The sequence below is a fragment of the Cardiocondyla obscurior genome, linkage group LG22, assembly GCF_019399895.1.
Source record: "Cardiocondyla obscurior isolate alpha-2009 linkage group LG22, Cobs3.1, whole genome shotgun sequence".
NCBI classification, from domain to species: Eukaryota; Metazoa; Arthropoda; class Insecta; order Hymenoptera; family Formicidae; genus Cardiocondyla; species Cardiocondyla obscurior.
Window position 1 is genome coordinate 2,492,379 of NC_091885.1, and position 23,743 is coordinate 2,516,121.

Consider the following 23,743-nt stretch of genomic DNA (forward strand, 5'->3'; position numbering starts at 1 on the left):
GCGAGTCTAACAATGAGATGAAGCCTGCCGCCTTTTCTCGGGACGCAGCAAGAGAGAAAGAGAGAGAAAAAACAAGCGAATGTCTAGGACGAAAACAAAATCGTCGAGAGAAACATAGACGCGGTACGTTACGCAGATGTTTCACAGAAAAAGCGAATGTCTAGGACGAAACAAAATCGTCGAGAGAAACATAGTCTATGTTTCTCTCGACGATTTTGTTTTCGTCCTAGACATTCACTTTTTCTGTGAAACATCTGCGAATCCATAAATAACGTAGGTCGATCACTTTTGCGGAACGAGAATTGTTTCCCTCCCAAAATTTTTCCATTGAAAAACGCAAGGTTCGAAACTTTTCAGAACAGTGGACAAATATCGGAGAAAAACGGGCGGAGGGTTACGGGTCTTGGTCGCTAACAACGAGATTCTTTTTCGAGCCGAAACGAGGCCGTCGTCGGGATTCTATTCTCGCGGTCCTAATCGCTCACTCGATATTCCGAAGATACGCGTAACGGCAAATACGTGAAACATACCCTTGGCTGCGCCATGAACGCCCTGGCCGCGCCGGGGAACTCTGCGTGCTGAGCCACCGTAGCGGCTGTATTTTCCCACAATGTAAGCAAGCAAGCCTCGACACTTCACTACACTTTCTCGGCACTGTTATAGCGCGCGCTAAGCTCAATGCTTGGACGCGCCGCGTGACGCTGGGCTTTCACGGGAAAAGATGAGGTCGTCCGACGGGAAAGGGACCGAGGGATCGCGGCACCGAATTCCGGGCTCCGTCGGCGGCCGACGGCACGCTGCGAACTGGACCTCTCGCCTCTTCTTCTCTCAAGTAGCCGTCGGGACTTGCTTCGGCTTCCACTCGACCGAGCCTCGTCCTTGTCTCTCGTCGCTTCCCTCTGCGAATCTTTTCCTCGCTGTTCGCTTTTGTCGTCTTGTCCTCTTTGCTCCCGAAGGACTGGCACATACGCGTGCAAGGACGGCGTCGCTCGTAGACGACACGACGGCCGACGGGTGAGATGAAACTGTCGCGAACTGACCGGCGTCAGCACAGCACGGCGGCGACGGGGGTCTCTTCCGGCGGGAAACGTACGGCGGCTTCGACGACGGCTACGGCCGGGTGCACGTGCTTCCTCATCGTCGCTGCAGCGACTAGCAGCTCGGTCGTCCGGGTGCGCGCCCCAGCTTGAGCACGGCGATGGCTTCTCCCGTCAATCCCGCATGTCGCGCGCGCGAGCACGTGGGGGGCGATCTCCGTCGCCGGTAAAAACGACCACCCTGAAGATGAGAGGGAAAACGATGGGCACCTAGTGCGCGTCCGCGCGTGAGGCGATGGCGAAGTCTCCGAACTGAACGTGCCGCATCGAGACGACGTTTTCAGAGTGTGTCCGAAGCTGCGTGGGAGCACTCTGTCCACTTTTCCCGGTCCCGGTTCACATCCGACGAGGCGACGGCGGCGGTAGCGCGACGCAACGTCCCGTTGTTCACTGTTTCGCGCACAACTCGATCATCACCGATGATGTCACTGACGGAACACGTTACATTCTCCAGTCTTGACGGCACCGGGTCGAGGTATCAGACGGCACACCGATGCGCGACGCACTACTGACGCCCGGCGACGAGGACGGCGACGGGCGCCACAACGCGAACCACTATTCCACCGTCGCGGCACAGTCAGCGTACGTGCGACGCTCGCACCTACCGCGGGGGTTCCGCGCTTACGGCGGGCGATCGGAGCCGCGAAGACGCGCGTGTGACGCACACTGCGTGACGGCGGCGTTGCCACGACCACGAACGTTATCTCGCGATGCGTTACTCTCCGAGGTTGCCGCCTTTACCGCGGTCACGCACGGATTTTAACGCCGGGCTTAAACTCCGTGCTCAGTTTCGGAGGACGAATCTCGGTGCACGCTCGGTTTAAGTGTACGATCTGACGCGCGCGGCCGACGTAACTGCTCTCGCGGGAACGGCGCGCGTTGACGCGAACGCGAATGGGCGAATGTACGAGGTGGACGCGCGGCGCGGCGCGACGCGACGCGATTTCTTTGCTCGCGGCCGGTATATGCGGTAACACGACCGCGAGCGATGCGTGCGGACGATACGCGAGAGAGGAGACCGCGCGAGCGTGAGCTGTCCGCGGAGACGGCGGGCGACCCTCCTCCCTGACCGTGACTACTACTGCGTGTGGCACTCGTAACTCCGGCGGGCAGAAGGTGGTAGGTTCGTAGTGTGTTACACGTAGCGGCTGGGCGCGCGGTCGTACGCCAGCCACGGGGATATGCGTGTTTCAGGTTTCCCCCACGAAAAAGCGACCGGGTGTAGATCTCTCGCACGGGCAGAGAAGAGCGGAGCGCGAAGCGAGCGTGGAGAGCAGCGCCTAGCGCGGTTTTAGATCCTGCGCCGTCCGCAGTCGTTCGCCAACTGTCAATCAGCGCCGCGCTACGCGCCAGAGTGGGAGACTCGTCGGCACGCCCATCGTGAGCGGCCAATGCGTCCGCTGAGCTTCGCTTTGCCCGCCTATCAGCACCCAGGCGAGAGCGCGCGCGTTCGAAGCGCTACGACGGCGAGATCGCGAAACACAGGACCCTCCGCCATCGCTACACCACTACCAATGAGACCGCCGACGGGCGACGACGACGCCGACGCTGCCGACGCCGACGACGCCGATGACCAACTCTCTCGCCGCGGCTTATACGACCCGCACGGGACCAGAAAAGTAACCCGTCGCTCGCCGAGCACGACCTCGTGAGCCATCGCATCGATCCTACAACCGGCCCGGTCGAGGTGTCTACCTCGCATTCGTCTCTCCTCGCACCGAGGATCCCAACGCGGAAAAACGCGCGACGCCGCACTTAGCTTCCCGCTAGAGAACGCGATTTCAAAGACGTTCCCCGAAAGATACGACGTGTACCGTGTGTTACGGGAACACCTAATTTCAGCGAGTCTGATCGATACCCCGGGGTCAAGCCTATCCTTCCTTCCTCGTGGCTGTTTTTACCATGTAAAAGGTACGCGGGCAAAAGCAAAGACGGAAAGCGTACGTGTAACGTGAGTAATTTCGCAGTTTCATTGACTTCGAGAGAAGCTGACGTGAGTATTAGTACGACTGACTGTGGCACTTCACGCGCGCGGAGGTGCCGTCGGTGATCGACGCGGGACGAGCGGCGTGAAATTTGACATCGCGCTTTTAGAATCGCTTCTGTCGTGCCGACGCTTGCCAGATCGAGCCGAACAGTCACGCGTGCGCGCGCGAACGCAGGATAATACTGACAGTCAGCACGCGTAGTCCTGGCAGAGAGAGAATCCACCGCGGGCCGAGCCTCGACGAAATACAAACGCAGACACCTGAACAAATTCCTATTGATCCCGGGGGTCGCCGTTAGAACCGAACCCGGCGAACCGGCGGCCCGTGGTTGTTCCCCGAATTACAACAGAGTCCCTCGAAAAACGCACAATATTTTATTTGCCGAGATCAAGCACCGATTAATACCGCTAATGGCCCGTGATCTTTATAATCTTATCTGGGATAAATCTTTTCAGTTTCCCGTCGGACGGTGTTCCGTGGCAGTGGCGGAGCGATCCTAACCGCAAAAAGATATACGTTGGCAGGGAGATGACGAATATTTTACGCGTAATGTTTTTTCGTTACGCTTTAAATATTACAAGTGTTGAAAAAAAATTTTTTTTTAATTGTCGTTCTATATTTTGAACGTTAACGTGCTCATATTAGCTCATACGTCACATAAATAAATCCTATTTTTATGATTATCTATGAGTATCTCTGATTATCTATTAAAAAAAAAATAAATCTTGTATAAAGCGTGCACGATGACGATACCCATCGAAATGCACTCTAAATACCTGTACGATAATATTAACGTTCGCAAAAAAGAGATAATAAAAAAATGCCTCGATAAAACTACTGCTTTTTAATTGCGCACGTCCAATGCTAGGTCGCACCCTCTAAACCGTGAGCGGAATTATCGGCGGCGACTAGGCGCGTGGCCCGTCTTCTATTTTTTTATAATTTAGTCAATATTTCGCGGCGGGCGCCCGGCGGCGCTCGCGATCGGGCTTTGAATGAACCGAACAGCTGACTCCGCGTAGGAATTGGGTCGCGAACGTGCGGTTTCGAACTTTGAATGGTATTCGGCGTTCGGTGAGTAATAGCGACAGGAGGCGGTTGCAGGAGGACGTGGAGGAGGGCGGGCGACCTGTCACCGACATCACTCAGTGTCTCCCTCCTGGCGTTCACTTCGCTCGATTTTATGACTCTCTCATCCCGCGCCTTTCCCCCGTCGCCGCTCCCGCGTTCGTCCTCGCGCGTCTACCGTCGTCGTCCTCGGCGCGCGTTTACACGCCGCGTTCCGCATAATATCGCAAATTGACACATCCGCATTCGGCAGCCATCGATCGACGTGGCGGCGCCGAGTTGGACGCCATCGACGAGGTAGATAATGAATCCTCGATTCCCGAATTTATATCGAATCGAACGCGCCTTCCTCGTCTCGCGCGGAGGGACGCGAAGACGAGACGGTTTCTCTGATTGGACTTGTTTATCGAACGTTTGAAGAATATAATTTTTTTTTCTTTTTTTTTTTTATCTGTCAACGTGGCGAACTTTACACATTAGATTAAAAATTCTAGATAAAATTCTACGGAAATATTATATGTTTATTGAAATATTGTTTGATAACCACTGAGAAACTAAATGAAACAAGACGCGTTTAGGTTCTTTTACAAATTTTTTTTTCCTTTATAATGTAGAACATTGTGCTAACAAGGCGATTCTGTACCATCGGCATTGCATTTACGCACGACGAATTTCTTATTGTGATCTCAAACAAAAGACGAACCGACAAGGTCACTAATTTCTTTCTCCCGCACCCCTTTTTGTTCCTACCATTATTCGTTTAATTCGCATTTCCAGGACATTGTCGGCAAGTCTTAGCTGCAGGGTACGAGGGGCATTTCAAACCCGTTATTTCGACATAGATCACGAGGTGCATCTAACTTTATTGTGCATTCACGAAATGTAACAAAGGAAAAAAAATTCTCTCTCTCTCTCTCTCTCTCTTTTGATCGCGCGCGCACAACCAACCAGCCACGAGCCATTAAATTTCTCGTGACGCCAGAGAATGATCGATTCTTACGTAAGCCTCCTGCCAGCTACGAATTATCTAAGTGGCCCCGCGAAAAATTCGATAAACGTCGCCGGAGTCGAGAAAGCTGCCACCCTCACTGCTCTTCCGTATTCTACGTCCACGTGCTTGACAACTAGAACTCGGGATTTACGAGACGGCACGAAATAAAATGTGTATATAAAAAATATTAAGCGCAATACATGCGCGGGGGCGGTGCACGGTCAACAATAATTAAAATCACGAATTATAAACTCTTTGATTTGTGCTTAATAAATTTTTATCTCGTAAGTTTCTCGTTGAGAATTTAATAAGAATTATTTTAGACGAGCGATGCATTTTGATAATTATATTAGAATAAGTCAACGGAGCTCGAGAACACGTTCGCGAAAATAGAGTTGTATTAAACTAGAAGGAGTTTCGGCCAACGTGAATTAATACGCTGGGAAAGATGATACAATACGATCGTGTGCAACCTAACCTGCTTACTATTCGTGCGTAATTCTGCGAAACATCCCCGCTGTCTCTCTCATTGTGTCGGGAAGGGGCGTAACAATGTCAAAGTCTATACAGTTAAGCTGGACGGAGCTAGGAAACATGCTCGTGCATGTACCCCGATTGTTCGCCTTTCGTGGAAGGTCCACTGCCTCGTGCGGCAGATCTTCCGCGAATTTAACTTGGCTCGTTGGTCGAAATAAAGGCATAAATTTCGCTTTGAAGAGCAGAAAATAAAATCTTCACCGAGATAAAGGAGCATCGTATCGACGTTGAATAAAAAAAACAAATATATCTCGACGCGAAATTAAAATAATCATTTAATCGTACCAGGATTTAAGCGAGATTCCCAGTCTCAAGATTTCGCGCGCGTGATCCGTTTAGCTTGCCGTCAACCGTGGAATTAAATATTCTTGACAGCTAATTGTGCACGCTGTGTAATTTATAGCGAGCGTTCTTATGAACAATAGACTACGAAGCAGCTACGCGGGGTGCAGCTTGGAGGATAATTACACGTTGTCTCCGTCGCTCGCGAAAACGCACATGCCCGCCGATTCCGACGAGCGCGAAGATTAGTTACGCGGATAGGCCAACCATTGCCGGCGATGAAGCACGGAATGTTCCGCGTCGGGGGAAAAAAGTATTTGACACCGCGCCTCGGACGCGCATAGCAACATTATTGTCGGGCCCTGCGAAACACAACACCGATCCGATTAAGGCTCTCGAATTACTGAACCCCCTCTCGGCCACTTGTTTTCATGGAACCGGGCGACACTCGCCGCTCGTTTGTTTATAGTTCTCGGGGAGGCGCAGTGAATTCCGGCGGCCGCGTGGTTTTTTCGAGCGTCGCGCGATTCCGAATAACCGGTCGTGAGAAAAAGAGATTTGTTAGTAAACCGACGATCCGCTTAAAACAGCGCGGTAACGAACGAGAGTATCCCGCCTTATCCGTCGACGGCTGTGGGCTTCTTTCATCGATCTCTCACGCAGATCATGCAAATTGTACGAATACCCGGCTCATAATTTTCCGAGAAGAGTAGAAATTTATACCGTGGCTTACCGGAGCTATCTATGGTTTACTATGCGTGAAAATTAAAAAAAAAAAAAAAAAAAAAAGAAGCATTAAAAATTTCGGTGGTAGACTGATTTAACGATCCCAGGCGTATCGAGGATTAGTTAAGAATTATATATGAATCGTATGTATCATTTAAATGAATCACCAGCATATCAATTTGATAAATTCCGTCAAGACGTGCGACAACGAATGCGAATGCGTATCTGTCGCGCGGCAATTCTCGGCCTACAGCAAGATCGGGACAAGTCAGGTAGCGATCGGTGATTAGTACTCGCTGCCACATTCAATTATTCAAGTGCGATTGCTATATTAATATCGAACTACGCAATTTATCGTCGAGCGTGCTCGAAGGAGGAAAGGAAAGCCGGTGGTCGCAAGGCGCCGCGAGAAAGGCGGCTGGGTACCTACGCGCTGCGTGACGCGTTATAACAAACTAAGGGTGGATAACCCGTGATCGATCATCCCGGTGAATGCGACACCCCTATGAACGCACATCCGCGCCCCATTAAACCGGTAGTCCGCCCTTGCGAGGTACGCGCGCGCACCTATCTCCCTGAATCGTACGAGAAAGTCCTTCTCCCCTTCGCGAGATCGCATCGCGCGATGCGATCGAGGAAACGTTTTCTTTCCGCGCTCGAAAGTACAATAACTGTATCGGCGTATCGTGGACAATTATTGTAAATATTGAGAGAGATTATGCAGTCGACGAAAGTGGATAGTCAGGTACCTACTCGCGACCTTATGCTTCGCTCGGCTGCGAAGTGATGCCATCGGAAGAAGCTGGAAATCCAGCGATATCGAGTGATCGCCGGCGCTCGAGAGCGACGCTTTTTACGAGGGAGATCGAGCGAATCCGGACGAGAGAACCGTACGCTCGGTCTCGTGTTAGCGATAATAGTGATAGACAGCCAACGAAGTTACGTGGGCGTCTTAGCGACGTGCGAGTTCTGCGCGCGGCATAAATTACCATCCGAAATGAAGGTGGAAATCTGATCTCGTCATTAAGCACCGCTACCCTCGCTTTATGAAACTGAAATTCTCATTGCGCCGCCTTGCCCGCGCGCGAGTAAGAAAGTAAGCGTGATAAGCGAGTAAGTGCCATAAAGCGGTAAATGTCATAATAACACCGCTTTGGAGGCAATCGTTGAAATAAATTCTCGAAAAAAGAAAAAAGAAATAAAAAAAAAAAAAAAACGCCAATTATACACAGTAACGTGTCCATATCTTTTGAACTAATCTTGTAATAGATAATTTTTAAAGAAAAATAGCGAAGTTTGATGCCAGCCAGTGATAACTTAAGCCACTAATGACGGGACTGATTTATTCCGTCATTATACTTGAATGAACACGTCTTGCAGCATCGTAATGACATATCGATTTTTATTGTTGCAGCGCAATCAAATGCTCAACCACTCGATCGAAGATAACAGAAATATACTAAAGAGTACAATTTTGCTCTTATTATTCTCAAAGTGTGCGATCAGAGATATTACAGTGATATACAACGGAAAGTCATTGCAAAAATATTAGTCGATTAACCTAATGTAAGAAAAGAGGGAGATAAAAAAAAAAATGTAATGTCGAAAACTGAAATTAATATGGAGTCTATTAAAAATGAATTCTCTTTGTTTAAAATAATTAAATTCAGGACGTTGTTGTTATCGCGCTATTTTAATGAAATTTAAATAATTAAAATTCTTTAGCGTATATTTCTTTTTAGCTATTTAAAGACAAATTTCCGTCCGTATTCGCTTTTAACGAGAAATGCTTCATACGAAAAGCATCTCCATCTCGCTTTTTTTGCATGTCACGGCAAAAGGAATACGAAAAATATGTATTCCGATCGGGTAAAAGACCGAGGGAAAGAGACCGCGAAGCAAGAGAAGGAGAGCGAGAAAGAGAGAGAGAGAGAGAGAAGCTACAGAATATTCTCCGAGAAATTCCAATGTGACTAAACCCTCACAGATGACTGGCAGGCCGGCTGCACGCGGGATGCAGGAGGGTTGGGGTCGCCGGGGTATCAGAGAAGATCTCTCCTTCTCCGCTTCATCCTCCTGCATCAAGGCGGTCCGGGCGGTCACCGAAAAGCCTACTGCTGCATCGGTCGCATTCGTGCCGAAGATGTTCATATCGAAAACCCAGAATTAATACGATGTAAGAACGTCATGTTCTCCCGAGATATTCGAGATGAATCACTCGAAATCCCACGGCCGGGAATAACTTTTTAATCTTGGCGACAAATAAATTTTTTAATTGTCTCAATAAAAAGAAATAAATAAAAAAACTGCGTGACACGAAAGCAACATGTTATCGCATTTCGGCGAAAATTCAGAATTTCATCCGCGGTCTTTCTTGCAATTACGCGATTATATTTTCAAGGAGACAAAATCTAACCGGGGAATTCGTTAATGCGCGAGAACGCACACGGGTATGTTGATTTACGGTACAAAATAACGAATAAAGGTTCTACGAGCGCAAGTTATTTGCACGTACTGCGAGATTCAAATCCTGATACTAAGAACTACTCAGTATGCGAGCTGCGTCTCATTATGTTTCTCAAGCTGCTGTCAAAGCGATTAGGTAAGAGGGCGTGCGAGGAGGAAAAGGATATCGTGGGAAACGGAGAAAGAGAGAAAAGAAGAGAGATAGAGAGAGACGGCGAAGCTTCTGACTTCGTCCTTTCATGAAGGTTGTTTCATTTTCCCATATCGGTCGCGCCAGATGTAAGAGTTCATTTCCTCAAAGAAATAAATATTCCGACTCCCGAAATTTAGGAAACTGCTAAGCGCATTTGCGTCTAAGAAGTACCATTAGTCATCAAATATTATTAATATTCCTACGTTTATAATTACCAAAAATTAAACGTTATAAATATCGAGTGACGAGAAAAACTGTATACGTAAATTTAAAGGAAAAAATAATTTGGAAAAAATGGTTTCTAATCGATGTACATTACCGTGAAAATTTTGCACTTGCCGAGCGAAATTCCCGGAGAAAATAGGAAACACTCAACGGCGAAAAATCGAACGTCGTTAGCCTGCCGATGTAAACGTATGCACGCCGGGAATCCTCGACTCGGCTGCATATTCCCCGTCGTCACTCGCTAATGCGTAAAACTTCCGCGCGCTACACGCGAGATAACGGTGAATAAAATACGCAATCTCGCGCGCTTTTCGCGTTCTCAGGACGACGCGTAAAACGCGATCCGCGAGCGCGTGCCATAGGAAATTCCTGCATGCCGTGAGACGACGCGCCACCGCCTGCCGTATCCTCGTATCCCGTATTAACGCGGGACGCGGTTAATTTAGCCTTTCGAATAATTGATTCGACAATTTATTTTACTTAAATACGCCAACTCAAATATTAACGTTACCCCGCGCCGTATGCCATATTAATTACTGGTGCTAATTAAACGCGCAGTTTAATTTTTATCGACAATGAAATAAATTCCGAAGTTTACCCCGGCGGGACGCCTGACCTCAGAGGTAGACGGTGTCGTCGCGATCGTTTCGGAGAAACCGAGCCCTTGGAAAAAGTACGAGCTGCGTCTATTCGAGAAAACGTTTGACCTGCATTCGTCCGTCACTTAGCGGCCCTCTCTTCCCCCGTTCCTCCCCTCTGAGAAGTTCGAAAGACGCGGACTCATCCTGACTGGAGTGCGTGGCAGTTATCGAAAGCAAGCCGGTCCTCCGCTAAACAATCCGACGCGGCATTTACTGATCCATCGATCTGACAGAGTCGTTTGTCGAGAGCGTCCGGCCTCTCTCTCCGCTCCTCGCCATGTATCTCTTTCTCTCTCTCTTTCTTTTTCGAGTAGGCGCGCAGTCGTGATGGCGAAACGTTTCAATCTTACGCTCGCCGTCTCGTTATGGCATTATTGATTATCCGACCTGACGCCACGAAATCGAGTCGCGAACGAGTGCGGCCAAGTTAATTACTCGCGATTCGAGACGTGTATCTCCTTCTCTCTCTTTCCGCTCGCGAAAAAATAGGCCGCTCGATAAGAAATCGCAATCGGAACATTGTTTAGTATTATTGTTATTAATAACTTTTCCGGCGCTGATTACGCTAACGAGAGATCTTAAGTGTCACGATAAACGGCTGAACGGAATAAAGGTAGTGAAATAATATTTTACGAAGATAACGTGTAGAGAGGTTTCCAAGAGTAGTGTTTACTAAATATATCCTAAATATATATCACTATCGGCAGCACATCCGGGATCATTGATCTTTGCCCGGAATGTAAAAAAATATACATGTATATCGAGCGCGTCTATCAGTCGTCATCGTGCGTTCCGAGTGAAGCGATCCAAATCCGCGTCCGAACTTAAGATATTATTTCCGTTGTTTACGAGACGACTCGAAACAGGTGACACGCGCCTTGTACCTGCATGCCGCGGGTAAATGGCCGCCTAGCCGAGATTTATAAAGGTAAAGGCAAAGAAAAGGAACCGGGCGAGAGAAAGAGAGAGAGAGAAAAAGAGAAAGGCGGAAAAAATAGCCGAGAGAAAAAGAAAGGGGAAGGAAGAGGAAGCAAGAGAGATGGAAAGAGAGAATACCCCGTAATTATGCGAGGGTGAGTTATAGCGATCCAAGTACCGCGGTTGCAGCGACCAGCCCGAACGGCTCCGAAGTGGTCTCGTCTATCGATGACAGCGTGTAGCGCCTTTCGACATCAGATACGCGAGTGACGAATACATTGTCCGCCGTACGTCGAAAAACTTCTCCCCGCAACCGCGGTGCTGATTAATCTGTCCGGCCGTCGCGTACATTTTAACGGCGAATATGCAAATTACGGCTTCCTCGTGCCTCGATTATCGCCGACGTCGGAACGCAAAACTGTAATTTGGTAACGGCATTCCGCGACCGCAGAACGCTATGTAATAAAGCGCTTAGCCACTCGCTACGTTTTCATAATTATACCAAAACATATTAATAAATGAGATTCTTTTTTGTGAGCTGTTTCTTTTTTTTTTTCCTTACATCAGATAACAGAATTTAAACGCATGATTGTATTAAAGCGAGCTTCCTTCAAGAAATATGTCTCTGGTAGGTCAAAATGTCGCCGATTAAGATACGCCGGCTTCAAAAGGTCCGGCGCGTTCAACGGCGCGACGGATGATTTGCCAACACCCCACGTGCGTGACGTGATCCCTTTCGAAAAGCGCGTTTTTTGCCCGGTCCCCGTGACGCATCTGTGACGCGATTCTTTGTTTTGACGGGATTGGACAGGTGAGTTATCTGGCCGCGGTAAGACGATCGTTCTTCTCCGACGGACACCGACACGCCGGCGAAGCTCTCGCCCCGAAAAAGATTCATCCGAGCCCGGTGTAAACACAGCCGATAAAACGACGAGGAGAAGCCTTAACCGGCGCGGAAGAGTGATGCGCCACGGGAAACCATTCTTTAAAACCTCACACGTCCCGTGCGGCCCTTTCCGTCGCGCGGTCGTGGCCCACTTGAACGGGTAAAAACGACTTGGCGGCGGCCTCTCGGCGAAGACGAACTATCACCGCCGCCCTCGCAACGCACCGATCCTCCCCGAATGTTCCCCGTCAACCTCGAATTCGATCAACTCCATCACCGCGGAGGACAGTTTCTCGTAGATAAGGTCGCGTCAGCTGAGAGAAATTAAAATTTAACTGTAACAACTTTGCGTAATAACCTGTTTTTTTTTTTTTAATTAAATAGTAGATTCTAAGAAAATTACTCTAATTCAAAAAATTTAGAACCTTTTAATAGTTCGCAGTGGAAATAAATTCTACAGAGCGAAAAAACAGGCGCGATTATCAGAATAATTTAAATTTCCACGCCGCGATATTCGTCGCCGTTCGGTCTCCCCCGTGTTAATGGATTTACTGTCAGCGATAATAAAAAAAAAAAAAAAAGAAAAAAAACCTCGCGCCCACGGGATTCTCTCGAGGGTTCTCCAAGAGGAAGGAGGAGATGATCGACCACACCATCGGACGACGACACGTCGGACATCAGTCAGTCAAGTCGGAGTCGTCCATCGAAGTCGGCGGAGGAACGTTTCGGTCACACGCGACGGGACATTATCGCATTAAATATCGACAGGTGGCTTTCAGCGGAGCGCGCTAGAAAAATCAGGAGAAAAATGCCTAAATCTGTCCAAGCCCTTCTACGTCCCCCTTTCCCTCCTCGTTTTTTCCTGTCCCCTCGATCCCTTAGAAGATTCGCCCTTGCGCTGCAATCGGTGTGTCCACCCACACCCGCTGCGCTCATAATAGGCTCCGTGAGGCTAAGCCTCTCTAATTCTTCTCTCGTCTCCCTCACGCCGCAATCACCCGCTTCGACCGCGGTGTCTCTCTCTCTCTCTCTCTCCCTACCTGCCTATCCCTATCTATTTCTCTCTTCCCCCGCACCCCCGACACGCTTTTGAACGCGGTTCCCATAGGTTATTATTAGAATGCCTTGCGTTTGTGCCCCCGGTCGCAGCCAGGTAGATGGACAGTGCTCCGCCCTTCGAGAGAAAGAAGAGCTCCGAGTTGTACATGCAGCCTGCAACAACTCGGCGATCCTCCGCTCTCTGTGACCTATCCCCCTTGTCTGTGACTACCTGAGCAGGAATTCCTGGATGAGGAACGCGATCCGTGCCGTGATCGTCACCGCCGCTGCCGCTATCACGTCGGGAATTATTTTCGGAGAAGCGTAGTTTCGATTAACCGCACTGTTCGACTCGACGCGGACTCGAGCCTGCCGGCTCTCTCACTCTCTCTCTCTCTCATATTTCGCTCGAGCTCGGCCGTCACGTTTTTCGCGAACGCGCGAGATCGACAGCGCGACGGAAATGGATTCTTCTGCTTGTCGACCGCGGACGATCGACGATCGTATCGCGTGGCAATTCACGCAGCCGGCTTTTTAACGATCGCCTGGAAGAACTTTGACAGGTGTCGTAGGACGCGATTTATTCCCTTTGATACTTTCTGGCGTAAATTGTTACAAATGCGATTCTAATCGAGCCTTATACATCTAGGACCATTTCCCGACCACGGGGGAGGAAGTCTTTGTGTTAAAACGCTAACTGGGCCGACTCGATTATTACCATTTGGACACGCGTTAACTTTTATCGCGCCTCCAACGAAATGTACAACTCATATTCAAACGTGACGCGCGTTAACACAATTGGAAACTTTTAACCCTCTAAAACATATCGTTTTTCTTTTCTTTAGGCACAAATGTATTTTTATATAAGAGCTTGATCGTTAATTGAGTTATCTTTAATCGACGGGCTGATGTTCCTGATGAATTTCAGCAAAAAAAAGAAAAAGAAAGAGAGAAAAAAAAAGATGAGTCAGCAATTGTCAGCACAAATTTATACCTAGATTTATTAGTCGGCTACTGCGCTTGACGTTTATTACGTCATATTAATGTTATATCAGGTAGCTCGAGCATCAAGTTGCATAAGAAGCCACTGGTTTATTACACTGCAAAAAGTCAAAGGTCGAAAAATTTTTTTTTCACCGCCTGTTCCGCGTTTCTGATGCAAAATCGTTCCCCGATGGCAGCACGTTACGGTTCTTCATTCGTCAATTACATCCTTTCTTTTATTACACAAAAAGGTTTTTGTGTATATATTCCAAAAAAGGAAAGAAAAAAAAAAAATCAGAAATACTCGCCAGTAGCTGACTCTTAAAACTTCTGTTGCATAATATCGGATTATTTTTTTACGAAGTATCCCGACGGTTTTGTCAAGAAAAAAATCGGCTGACTTATGTCAATTCTTTGTAAAAAAAGTCTTTCACATCTTCCGATATTTTTTTATTGCCGGATAGAAAAATGTTTGATTCCAGTTAAGGCCGAATTTAAGGACTGTGTTTTAAAGTATACAGTGGTCGAGTTGCCCGACGTATTTCATATCGAAACGACTCCAGTGCTCGATCATTCCGATTGTTCTACACCGTGCCGGCCGGATTTCGATCCGATTGCGTTGCTCCAGGCGCTCGTTAATGCCGCGCGCATAATTCACGTGCAGTTTTAATAACACGACGAAAACATCGCCGGGGAACGCGCCGACCGATCTTTTTGGTCCGATAAATCGCCATCGGTTTCTTGCGAGACGTATTTCGCCCACCGGGAAATACCGCCGTCAATTATTATAGTTTTCCGCTTCTGGTGGCACCGCGGTACGCGCATAAATATCGCCGTTTCCAACGACTTCATTCGCCACCGCCGCAAGCCGAGCTATTCTAAATAATAATCACTTTATGGCCGTGATAATGAAATTTCGAGACTACAAAAATATACACCCACGCGAGATAATCAGAACAATGATGGCAAGCATTCATTTCCATATTAACTTATAAAATGAACAGGCTAGTCGCCCTTAACCGATTACAAATTTTTAACTTCCTGAGAAAGGCACTTCTTTATCCCAAATTTAATTAAATCAATTTTCTTTTAATTAAAATAAAACAAAATTAAATAAAAAAATAATTTTTAATTCCCGATATTTCGCATCGTTAAACGGGCATATTCCGACCATAGGATTTGCCGATGCTAAACGACTCGCGGGCCAAGCGTCTCCGGAAAGGATGCAGCTTACATCGTAAAGTGTATATTGTTGCCATCTCGCGGTACGGTTTTCAAGCGGTAACACTCCGCCGGTATCGCCTTTCCCTTATCACTGCCGCGTACGAAACGCGTCCTTTTTGCCGGAGGAAGTTCGACCTTATCGTTCGCTGCGTGCACGTATCAAGACGCGTGTAATACCCGCCGGCGGCCGGTGATATTCCCACCCGGAAATAAATCGCGATTGGTCGTCGGCATATCCACGAAATACGTTGCGCGAGGCAATGGGGAAAGTGGAGGGCGCGTTGAATAAGCACTTTTTCTCTTTCGCGCGAGATATTCGCTGATAAAAGCGTGCAATAAGGCAATCGGCCGGCAGGAATGTCTCCACCCCTGATATTGACGCGCGGCGATTAATAGACCGACGACGATAATGACGTTTTCACGCGGCTAAGCACCGGTTTCGCCAACGTCGGACGGTGTTTTTCTACCGCGGAGCGCACGAAAACGTTTACGCGCCAGTGCCATAAAATATTCATAACTTTTAGAAATCCCGTCAATATGCTAATGAGAAATGTTAATCGCTTCCCCGCGTTCGCGCCTACGACGAAAGCTATCGTTCCGCTGACACCCGCCCGTCAAGATTCCCGTTTTGCGGATACGTCCCGACGGTCTTCGGCCGCCGATGATTTAATCGCCAAATATTAATCGAACGTTTCAGGAATCCTCGATCTTTTGTCGCAAAGCGACGATCGACGGAGCGCGCTATTTAATTGCACACGTAACCTCGTTGCGCGCTCGGGAGAAGCCTTAACGAACACCCTATTTCGTTTGCGCGGGTCTAGAATGACGAATGAGCAACGTAACTCATTGTTTGTCATCGTCCGCCCAACCTTGCAATCAGAAGGAAACCCGTTGAATTTCGTACGATCTTAACGTAGCCGTAGAATAATAAATTATAGATGTCCGTGATAGAGGCTCGTCAGTTTGTGTTTAAGCATATCGATAAAGAATTGTCAACGATAGGCGGTGCCAGAGCCATGTGTCAAATATATTATAATTTATACGGAACCGGTTGAGAAAATAAAACAAAGTGAAAAATGCGAAAGAAAAGTTAATGTCACGCGGCATGACGCGGCATAATGTACACAAAAATAAAAAGGAATGAAAAATGCGAAAAGAAAGTTAAAGTCGCACGGTTTGCCGTAGCATAATGAACACGCATTTCTCCGATTACTCGATATTAATTGCTACTTTATATTAATAATTAATTTCTCAATTTTTTCTTTTTTTTTTTTTTTTTTCTAAGATTATTTATTAACTTTTTTCTGAAGAAATTAATTTTATGACTAATCCCTCATACTTAGAGATCTAAAAATAAATATGTTTTAAAGAGTTTATTCCTTTCACAAATAGAGTAAAATAACGTTATTTTCTAAACTCGATGTCTTCGTCCCGTTAATATCGTCGCTTAGTCGAGACGCGCGTTTCGCTAAAGACGTCCTATATTTACTGCAATTTCGAGCAACCAGATCGATTGGAGTTGCTCAAAACACGTAACGAGCGCAGGCCGCCTTCGCCTCGTGGCGTCGGCGGAAGCGCACAAAGGGCCGGTGCGCCAAATTAAATCCCGATTAAAAATAAGGTATGCCTCGCGCCGCAATTTATGGCGTCGCGCCACGTACGCGCATGAAACAAGAACGCTCGTTATTGTTTCGAGCTACTCTTTTCTACGTGCCTGACTTCGGGTATCAAAGAAATTACTCCGCTATTATTTGCGAACGTCGCGGCGACATTAATCGAATTATTATAGCCGTGCTAACCCTCGATATCGACTATAAAGAAATAAATTAAAAAAAAAAAAATCATATTTTCCTTGTTCGCCATTCGTTAACTGAGCGAAATCGCGACAAATAGATCAACCTTACGAATATAAACTGAAATGTAAAATTGTGCAAAATACCGCAGATGGGACAAAAAAAATTAATTAATTAAATTGTTTTTACTGCGTCACGTTGTTTCAATTAAAATTTTATAAACAGCTGGGGATAGCGTCGCGAATCAATAAAGGGATAAATGACCAAATAAATAACGTTGGTTTTAAAACTCTTAATCCCGCACATATACTCCGGCCGAATCGGGATCGGAAAACCGCGAATGGCTTTGACCGATTCTCTACCTACCCGGTCTTTCTCTCGCATTCGCACGCGTGCGCGCGTGTGTACGTTAACGTACATGGGAATACGATGGAAATAAAGAAAATGTCCTGGCGTGTTACCTCGGTGGGAAACCGCGGTAGCGAACCGGTATTCCGGTCGACCCCACGTTAGCCTCTTTAATCGCGCCGCGAATAATTAGCGGACGGCGATTAGGGTGATTAAAGGCAAGGGACCGAGTCACGGGTACGACGCAATTAGCCGAATCACTTAACGACTCGGCCGACGGGTGCACGGACTGACGCCTAATGCGGAGAGAATGCACAAACGGAATCTGCCTCGTCCGATCTCAAAGCAGAAATTACGTAATTGAGATATGGCTAGGAAATAATGCACGATACATTGTTTAACGTATGCTAAATACTCCCGCAAATTTAACAACAATACGCGATTGTTAATATTTATGATTAAAAAATGTGTTTGATATGAACTGATTAATTATCTAATTTCAAGATTTAATTTATTTTATTTTTTTTTTATGTAATATGTTATATAAAATCTCGCAAAAATCTGCTGTTTTGTATCTGTTAATTATGTCTATCTACGAATTCCTATCCTTTAGTTTCTAGATTTGCGATGGGATTAGTAGATCTGTCCCTTATCTGCATAAGTATCTCGGTAGTCCGTGCAACATAGAACCCGAATAAAAAGATAGAATCTCCTCGCCAGAAGCTTCATAGCATATATTAGTATATACCTAAGAACTCTCATATATCTATTTATATAAGTTGGCGAATCATCTCCATGTATCGTTCATTTTTCTTTTCTTCTTATTATTATTTTTTTTAATTTAATAAATCAAAAGCGCCAATAAGAAAATAGCTTTAAAAATAAACGAAGAATCAAAACAATAATTTCTCAAAATGACTTAAATTAAATAAAAAAATATCTGTAAATTGAGTATAAAATTAGTTACGAAAAATCTTTTAACAGCATCGTACTTTTGTAAGCTTATCAACATTCCCGGTCGCATGGAATCCCGAGGTGTCATAAAGTAACATGTCACAGACCATTACTATTCCTATAACTTCAACCTTATAGATTTCTTATCGAAAATTACCGTAAAAAGTGCGCCGCAAAAAACCCGCAGCACGCATCTTTCGTCGCGTTTCTAAATTATCTTCTAATTAATATACGTGTCTCTGAGTGGCAAGCGTTTCGCAAACCAGTTTCGCCTCGTGCGTACGAATTCCCGTTCACGACTGTGCCGCCAAGTTACGCGTGATTATATTAAACGTACACTTGCAGCGTTTGGGAAAATTACACGATACGAGGACAAGTAACAAAATTTTAATTAAAAAAATGAAAAAGAGAAAAACGGTTCGTACGAAGCAACAAGTATCGAGTTGTAACTTCATAAAATATTAAAAGAAGAGCGTAACAAAATGCATATGCTAAAAAAAAAAATTAACTCCGTCAAATAAAGAATAAAAATAAAATATTAATATTTGAAGTTTACGAGAACAATTTTTAAGCTATTTTTTTATTTTTTTGCGAGAAACAAATATTATAACCAGTACTGCGGTTCAATTACGTATACGATAATAAGATAATATTGACGCGGAGAGAGTCATTAATTGAGAACATTATTGTAAATTGCATCGCATTCGTGTTTTCTCTCCATGCAATTCGCTTTACGCGAAGTGAAGTCGGCAAGCAACAGGGATCATTAATGGTTCTCACTGTACAGACGTCGTCGGAGGCGTTCTCCTCCGACGAGCGCAAACAAACGGAGCAAGATAGTGCCAACGGTAGCAGCGTCGGGAGATTAGGGTTTGTTTTACAGCGAGCGGTAAAGCTGTCGCACGGCTCACGCCGGCCGTCGTGTTTAAACGCATACCGGCCTTGGTGCAGCAATGCGGAAAGTGTTCACAAAGTATTTCAGTTGTACTTCGTCTCATTACCGACGTTGCGCGGCGATATCGACTCTGTGTCGCCGTCAATTCGCGGCACGTTAAAAAATTATTAAACCGAACGACAGAAACGTGTTGCACAAAATACATTATGATTTACGATTGCTAAACCGAGGGAAAACACGAAGATAATTCGTCAAACTCCAATCTCGTAAAAGAATAAAAAAAAAAAGTTTTAAAATAAATTTTACGAATTTAGTCAATAAATAAAAAAAAAAAAGTGTAATAGACCTGAAGTACAAATTAAATATAGAATTGATAAACGCCGCGCTTGCAAAGTTATTATTTAATTAGTAAGAATTTGCGAAGTTTGCTTTAAAAATGCAACGAGTTTGAGGTTTGAAGTATAATGCACGAATTAAATATGCGTGGCTGGCGGTTTATGTAAGTTGTTTCCAAGACCGAAGCTGTTACGAAGAAAATTGCGTAGGCGTGGCGGGTAACATCGAGGCCTTATCATACAATTGAAAAAATATCATCAGCCCGCTGTGAAAATAGTTGCGTAATGCACTCTCCGAGTATACGTGAGCGCGGAGCACAAACATTGGTGTGGCCTGCCGCATTTTGGTTGCAAGTTACGCCCACCGTACCGTATCGAACGCGAAAATGGAATTTATTTATTCTTAAAACGTACGATATGGGAGTGGCAAGAAATATTAAGAGATTCCTGGACAATTAAATATATGCAACGATACGCGTATGCATATTGCCAAATACAGAAGTATATCGCTGTGGGTTACATTAGCACGCACGAATTATTCATGACATTTTGAAATCCGACGCCGACGTAAAATTTATTCGCATTCACCTTCTATATTTTTATTTTACATGCAATCAAACTGACAGCGTAAGATAAAATTAATCAGTTTGCTTCGATAAATTACCGAATTGAAATTACAAAAACGATGATAGCGATATATAATTTATTAACTGAGATGTCGATAAATAAATAAAATAAAATAAACAGAAAAAAAAAAAAAAAAAACGACGCCGAAGATAAGTTTCCTAGCATAATTCCGTGACATTAACTTACCACGAAAGCTCTATTGGAAATCTTGTTTTTACACCTATCGCGGTGAGAATATGAAGGATTCGTTTGCGGCGGAGCGACAGGTGCGGGTGGCACCTGCCTAAATTTACGGGACTAGCACCAACGAATCTATGATACATCTACTCACAAAGATGTCCCCTATCCCCTCGCGAAGCGCTATCGCCCTATCCGCCAATAAACAAGCGTATAAGGTCGCCGGACATATTTGAGGAGAAGAGCGTGTGGAAAAGGAACACGCGGCGTGCGCTATGCACCGAACGCCTCGACCTCCTCCTCCTCCTCCACCCCGGGAGGATAAAAACCCCTTTCGAGAGTGAAATATGTGAGAGACGGGACCGCCTCGCGGGATAATTCTGAATTATGTTTGTCCTCATCTCTCCGGCCGGCGCTTCCACCTAGTCGCGTTTCGCCCTTTTGTCAACCGCGCGCGGGACCCTGGCCTCGCCATTCTTCCACTATTCCCTCCCCGATTCGTTCCCGACGCGTTCCTCGACGCTTAATGCGGCACGCTGTATCGCGTCGTCGATTCATGATCCGCTTCGGCTCGATTCACCGGCCCAAGCAGCTTTGAATAGCCGGTGGAGGATCGGTATCGAAACGATAATAAACACGAATACCTTTGATGCTTCATATACACGCGCTTTTATAATCAAATGAGCTTTTTCGGAAATCGGACTTATGTTACTAAGCCTGGTAATTTTTCTTTTTTTTTTTTTTTTAATATACGCAGAATATGTGAATGAAAATATTAACAGAGATCTGAGACATCGAAATATTAACAATATCGAACTATCCAATTTATATGTTCGTCAATTCTTCGAGTATATCGTCAACTTTTAATTGGCTTTCCATATCGCTCTACTTAAGACAATTTGTATTTTCTACGGCGTGATCGGTGATCTCTATAGAAAATTCGTGCGTCGTTAAAAATATAATTTATCTACTCAATCAACGAAAGCAATCAGCTTGACTCGCGGCGCGTCTCAGGCGCGATAAAATCGGGATAATGATTCCGAGTCGTGAGATGATCTTGTACGCGATCGAGCCTAATTAGCGGGACATACGCTCCAGGAAAACGCAGCTTGAAAATCGATATGCCAATTTCAACGTAAACTACTAATGATATCGTTGTATCGGAGAAACTGCGCGATAACGACGTGTACGGGATATCCTCTCATTACTATCATTATTAATGATGGGCAGTTATCGTAACTTGATATTCTCTTAAAGAAAATTAAAAGATCCTTTTACATCTTTTACATTTTTTAATACTAATTATTCAGGTAATTAAATTTTAAATTTAATGTTCAATTAAAATATACAAGTATATACCTAAACGCCGTAATTAAACTGAAATCTTCATAAAAAAAAAAAATTTCCTTTTTATTTATATCAATTTTCTTTCGACTAACCATATATTTAATTCTTCAAAAACAGTTATGACCACGTTTCAATGTTATAAATAAACGTGCGGTATATTCGTGGAGAAGAGATCTACCGCGGCATCTTTCGATTCTATTGGGTTCTCCTCTCGCCGGACGCGTACCCCTTCAGGCCACCACGCAGTGGACAATTATTTAAAAGAGACGCCGAAATTCGGGATCGAAACGCGGCGAGGGGAAGGAATGGGGTGGTAAATGGGGAGATCGTAGACAAAACGAGAAGTTTACTGACTGGCACCGAATCGAAAGCTGAAGAGCCGCAGACGAAAAAGATAGAGAGAGATATCGGAGAGAGAAAGCAGCTAGGACGGTAGGACAAAGGGAGAGAGAGACGAAGGGGGAGAGAAAAAAAAAAAGAGCACACACTCGCCACCCGCTGGGCTGGACGAGACGCATGCGTGCGATCCCATACCGATGGCATACCGTGTTTCCATACCTATACGGCTATCTTTTCTCGTGCACCCTTCCCTCTCGCTCTTTCTCCTCTCCTTGAGCTCTCCTATTCAACCTCCTCCTTTCTAAATTTTGTTTCCATTCCTTCCTTTTTTTTTCTTGCTCTTTTTTTTCTTCCCTTTCCACGTCTCGACTCTCTTTTGTTCATTTTCTTTTAAAATTTTTATTTTTAAATATTACAAAAAAAGAACAAAAAAAAAAAAGAAGCAATAAAAATGTCTCTCTATCTTTTGTTGTTTCAAAACTAGTAAATTCATTATAATACGCGAATTAACGTACGAAAATAATCTGGAATACATTATTTTTGTTTTCACGCGTGTTATTCAAATTGTATGCTATAATTAGAAAGCGTGAATAAATTACTAGATACCGTCGTTAACCTAGTCAAGCGCCGAAAGAAGACGTCGAAATGTTGTGTCGACAATTATTGAACAAGTTAGGGAAAGCCTATTCACGGCTAAATGACTACGAGACCATCCTTGAAATACATCTTATACATTAGGTCACTCCGCGGGATAGGATAATTTATAGCTCCGCAACAGCTTTGTGACAAATCGCGCGTACAAACATTGTAAAACTGGCGGTACGGTAAAAACCTAAGGTATCCCCTTTTAGGTATCCCTGGGCATTAGCTGGTGTAATAAAACTTGACTTCGGCTGCATGCTGTGCATTCTCTTTTCTTTCACTTTCTTTTTATTTTATTTATCTTCCTTATTGGACTAAGTTTTTTTTTTTTTTTTGTACCGGCAGAAACGGTACCTTTAGTCTGGCACGATCTCCGAAATCGCATAACTTCGAAAACCGAAAAGCAAGCTACTAAAGAAGTCGAAAACGCTTCCGTCAACAGAATCATCATATTTCTTTCTCACGGGATGCAATACAATTATTTTTAACGATTTTCTTCAAATTACAATGCCAGTCTAACGATACTCGAGGACCCGCAGCCGTAAATCACATGAAATATTCCGGGAAAAGAAGTTCCAATCTTACTTAGCGAGCATACACGAAGCGTGTAATTAAAACAGCAGAATGACAGTTGAAACGAATATTTCTGTTTCCCTCGCTCTTCCCGCGTCATTCCGCTTTTTCATTTCTCTATGCCAGTCGATCGAATAAATCAATGAATCTAATAAGGCGGGCTCGGCTCAAGTCGGAAATTGAAAAGATCCAAAGCGATGATACAGCAGCGAATTTTCAATCGACTTTTTTAAGATTAATTGACAGATATTCCAACAGTATTGATCCTACGTACCACTTCGTGTATGCGTGTCAAACAAGAGTCCTCGCGCAATCAAGACAGTCAATACATTTGATGGCCTGAATTCGCGCGTACGTAGGAACAGTTAAAAAAAAAAAAGAAAAAAAGAACAAGAAAAATTTAATATTATATTACTAAGCCAGCAGACGCGTTCAACATGAATTTAATA

The 23,743-nt window shown here is 45.3% G+C and overlaps 1 protein-coding gene across 4 annotated transcripts in view; it reads right to left on the reverse strand.

Annotated features, from left to right (window-relative positions):
• Hth (Meis homeobox homothorax) overlaps positions 1 to 23,743 on the reverse strand; it is a 388,286-nt gene that overhangs the window by 350,037 nt on the left and 14,506 nt on the right. For 3 of the 4 annotated variants that reach the window (XM_070670914.1, XM_070670913.1, XM_070670916.1), the window contains exon 1: positions 531 to 2,420. The exons of the other annotated variant lie outside the window; for it this stretch is intronic. In XM_070670914.1, coding sequence (XP_070527015.1) covers positions 531 to 545 — 15 coding nt within the window. In that variant the 5' untranslated portion in view covers positions 546 to 2,420. Of the gene's footprint in view, positions 1 to 530; positions 2,421 to 23,743 lie in introns of those variants that run through there. 4 annotated transcript variants of the gene reach the window in all.